Genomic DNA, 3,955 nt, shown 5'->3' on the forward strand with positions numbered 1-3,955 from the left:
GTAACTATCTCCTCTGGAGTCTTCTTCATCAAAGGGCCTTCAACTGCATTACTCAATGTTCTACGCGAGGCCGGTGTCAATCCTTCCCAAAAATCCTGGAGTTGGATCCAGAGTTCAATTCTGCTATGTTGACACCTTCTAACTATCTTCTTAAACCTCTCCCATGCTTCAAAAACAGTTTCATTCTCTTTCTGGGCATAGTTATGGATTTCTCTTCTAAACTTGCTCGTCTTAGCTGGGGAGAAATATTTATCAAGGAATTTTCTGGTCATCTTATCCCATGTTCTAATAAATCCCGTGGGCAAGCTTTGAAGCCACTACTTCGCATCATCGTTAAGTGAAAAGGGGAATGCCCTCAAGTACACTACATCTTGTGACACCACATTGTATTGAAAGGTGTTCATAATCTCCTAGAAGTCTATTAGATGTGTGTTTGGATCTTCATTCATCTTCCCTCTGAAGACACAACAGTTCTGAATGGTTTGAAGCAACCCTTGCTTCAACTCGAAATTGTTGGCTACAATTGGAGGTGGTCTAACACTTGATAATCCTTGATTGTAGACCGGACTAGCATAATCACTGAGTGGAATCCCAGGTCCGGGAGCTATATTTCTGAACTGGTCTGCAACCAAGGGTTGATGTTGATTAATTCTCTGACCCCTCTCTTCTTCATAGACCATCTGTGCAACTCTAATAGTTGCTTCCTCAGCATCCCGTGCAGCTTTTTCTCGTTGTTGGGCTACCTCTCTTGTAGCCAAATCTACCTCTTCATCACCGTTTCCATCCATAGTTTCTTTGGTTGAGGATTTCCCAAACTTTTCTAATGTCTCGGTAAGATTTCTTTCCTTCCTCAGTTGTCGCAGTTATTTTTCTATCTCTGGCTCGTATGGTAACACTTATTTCGCAGAAGTTCGAGTCATGCACCACTCTTAACCTTTAACCTGTGCACAGTCAAAGAACACCAAACGTAACAAGATAAAAAAAATATAATAAAAGGAAAAATATTCTTGAATTAGCATTACAAACTATTTCAAACACTATTGATTGCCAATCTCTCGCAACGATGCCAAAATTTGACGAGCGCAAAACACACACTTAAATTATACTCGCTAATCAAAGATAGTATAGTATAATATCGTATCCACAAGGATTGGATTTAAACAGTATTCTTGTAGTTTCTTGCTTGATTGCTATCCAGGAGGATCAACAGTTGAGATTTATATGATTACTACTTAAAATGATCTCAGAATCTAAAGTTGTTGACTAGTGGCTATCGAGACAAGGAATAAGCAAATAAGGCTATCAGTGGGAAAAGATAGGGTTTTGACTGGATAGGTGTAAGATAATTGTTTGGGATCTAACTCTAGATAATTCACTTCTAATGTTCAAGTGAGTCTCTCAAATTCACTCAATTATTAGTTCAAACGTTCAGTAGAAACTCCTCTCTTGATTAAGTCTCAACCTCACAAGATGAACCAAATTAAGCACTGTGAAGATATGCGAGAATTCGTAGTGGATTGGTCCTTAGGAAAACCTCTTTCGATTATTCCCCTAACTAGGTTTAATCAATGATTCAACTAGTCTCTTTCGATTAGTTAGTAGAACTTATGATTTAATATAATGCAAATATATCACAAGTTAAGCCTCTCTTGATTACATGAACTAGTGAATATAGATGCAACAATTAAATCCTCCAAAACGATTCAATACAATAATACACCAAATCCCAAGCAATCAGCAACACACCAAATCCAACAAACCCTTATGGGAACTACTCCATATACATGGAGAAATTCATCACAAATATAATTAAAATATAGGAAAACATAGATTCGATCCAAACTCGGGTCATAAGTGAGGAAAGAATAATGCAAACCTTGTGCTTGTGTTCTTCCAACTCCTTATTAGCCTCCTTAGGTTGAAAGTCTGTCAAAAGTTCAGAAAATAACGTTTTTCCATGTATTTATACCAAGTATGGTCGGGCCCGGACGAAAATACCCTTTCCTAGCCGAATTAGGAAAATAGCTATGGGAAAATTGCACAGGCACTCCGCATGGGGAGACGTGCCACGCGGGGCATTTGTGGGGATATCCAAAGAGCTCAACATTTGTTAGGCTGCAGGAATTGCACTACTGCGCCGCCCACGCGCCGCAATAGTGTAAATTCCTCAGAGTACGGCTTCAACTTGATTTTTGATGTCCAGACATGGTCCTCGAACCCGAACATGATCCCGACTTAATCCCTTGGGGTTTACTTAGACTTCAAAACTCCAAATAGCTCGAATTAGCTCTACAACATCTACATAGCTCGGAATCACTCCTACAAGACATAAAACACACAATAAGTGCAAAATACTACCAATTAAAGCTCAATACAAGTAAAGTGCAGTGAATTAGAGTGCAATAAGCGACTAAAATATGAATTATAGCCTACCATCAATACACACCCAGGCCAACGCATGAAGCATCGCAATACACAGTATACATCCCTGAACCGGAAGGCAACACTAAAACTAGTGATGTAGTCAAAGCCGTCTTGAGCTTCGGAAAGCTCGCCTCGCAATCATCAGACCATATGAACGGAGCACCCTTCTGGGTCAATCTAGTCAAGGGCGTTGCAATAGATGAGAAACCCTCCATGAACCGATGATGATACCCTGCTAACCCCAAGAAACTCCTGATCTTGGTCGTTGTGGTAGGACGGGGCCAACCCTGGACTACCTTAATCTTCCTAAGATCCACCTTAATGCACTCACATGATACAATATGCCCCAAGAAAGCCACAGAATCCAACCAGAACTCGCACTTGGAGAACTTAGCATAAAGCTTCTGTTCCCACAAGGTTTGAAGCACAAATCTCAAATGCTGGTCGTGCTCCTCCATACTACGCGAGTAGATCAATATGTCATCAATGAAGACAATGACAAATGAATTAAGATACGGTCTGAACACTTGGTTCATCAAATACATGAACGTCGCCAGGGCATTAGTCAAGACGAAAGACATTACCAAAATCTCATAGTGGCCATATCTAGTCTGGAAGGTCGTCTTTAGAATATCCGAAGTGCGAATCTTCAGCTGATGATACCTAGATCTCAAGTCGATCTTAGAGAACACCCTGGCACCCTGCAACTGGTCAAAAAAATCATCAATGAGCGGCAACGGGTACTTATTCTTGATGGTGACTTTGTTCAACTGGTGGTAATCAATGCACATCTGCATACTCCCGTCCTTCTTCTTCACAAACAATACTGGTGCATCCCAAGGTGACACACTAGGTCTAATGAACCCCTTCTCAAGCATCTCCCTAAACATCTCCTTTAAAAATCTAAGCTCCTTGGGAGCCATACGATAAGGTGAGGTAGAAATAGGCTGGGTTCCTGGCACCAAATCAATGCCGAAGTCAATATCCCGATCCGGCGGCATACCTGGTAGATCAGCAGGAAATACATTGAAAACCTCTCGTACCATCGGCACTGATTCTAATGTGGGAGTCTCTGCAGTAGTATCCCCAACAAAAGCTAAGTAGGCCAAACAACCCTTCTCGACCATATTTTTAGCCTTAAAGAAAGAAATAACCCGCTTGGAAGTACCGGCGGACGAATTCCTCCACTCTAATCTGGGCAACTCAAGTATCGCCAAGGTAACAGTCTTGGCATAGCAATCAAAAATGGCATGGTACGGGGGCAACCAGTCAATGCCCAAGATAACCTCGAAAGTAACCATATCGAGCAATAAAAGATCCGCTCGGGTCTCACACCCACAGAAAGTCACCATGCAGGACCGATAGACTCAATCCACAACAACAGAATCAGCCACTGGCATGGACACATATACAGGAACACCCAAAGACTCGCGGGACACATCCAGATAAGGAGAAAATAGAGATGAAATATAGGAGTAAGTAGACCCTAGATCAAATAATACCGAGGCATCCCTACGACAGACAGAATAGT

The 3,955-nt window shown here is 41.5% G+C and overlaps 1 protein-coding gene across 1 annotated transcript; it reads right to left on the reverse strand.

The window, feature by feature from the left end:
- Positions 1-916: 916 nt before the first annotated feature.
- On the reverse strand, positions 917-3,725 carry LOC142179960 (uncharacterized). Its single transcript, XM_075250865.1, has 2 exons — positions 3,289-3,725; positions 917-941 (listed from the first exon to the last, which is right to left on the reverse strand). The coding sequence occupies exons 1-2, from the start codon at positions 3,723-3,725 to the stop codon at positions 917-919; spliced, it is 462 nt and encodes a 153-aa protein (XP_075106966.1).
- Positions 3,726-3,955: the final 230 nt, after the last annotated feature.

This window comes from Nicotiana tabacum, chromosome 4, assembly GCF_000715075.1.
Source record: "Nicotiana tabacum cultivar K326 chromosome 4, ASM71507v2, whole genome shotgun sequence".
In the NCBI taxonomy this organism is placed as follows: Eukaryota; Viridiplantae; Streptophyta; class Magnoliopsida; order Solanales; family Solanaceae; genus Nicotiana; species Nicotiana tabacum.

Bases quoted from the DNA above. Each gene is read 5' to 3' on its own strand.
- LOC142179960 (XM_075250865.1), bottom strand. From the start codon at position 3,725: ATGGTTACTTTCGAGGTTATCTTGGGCATTGACTGGTTGCCCCCGTAC. The intron at 942-3,288 runs GTTCATTAGACC...GACTGTGCACAG, and splicing joins AGGGAGATGCTTGAGAAGGG to GTTAAAGGTTAAGAGTGGTG.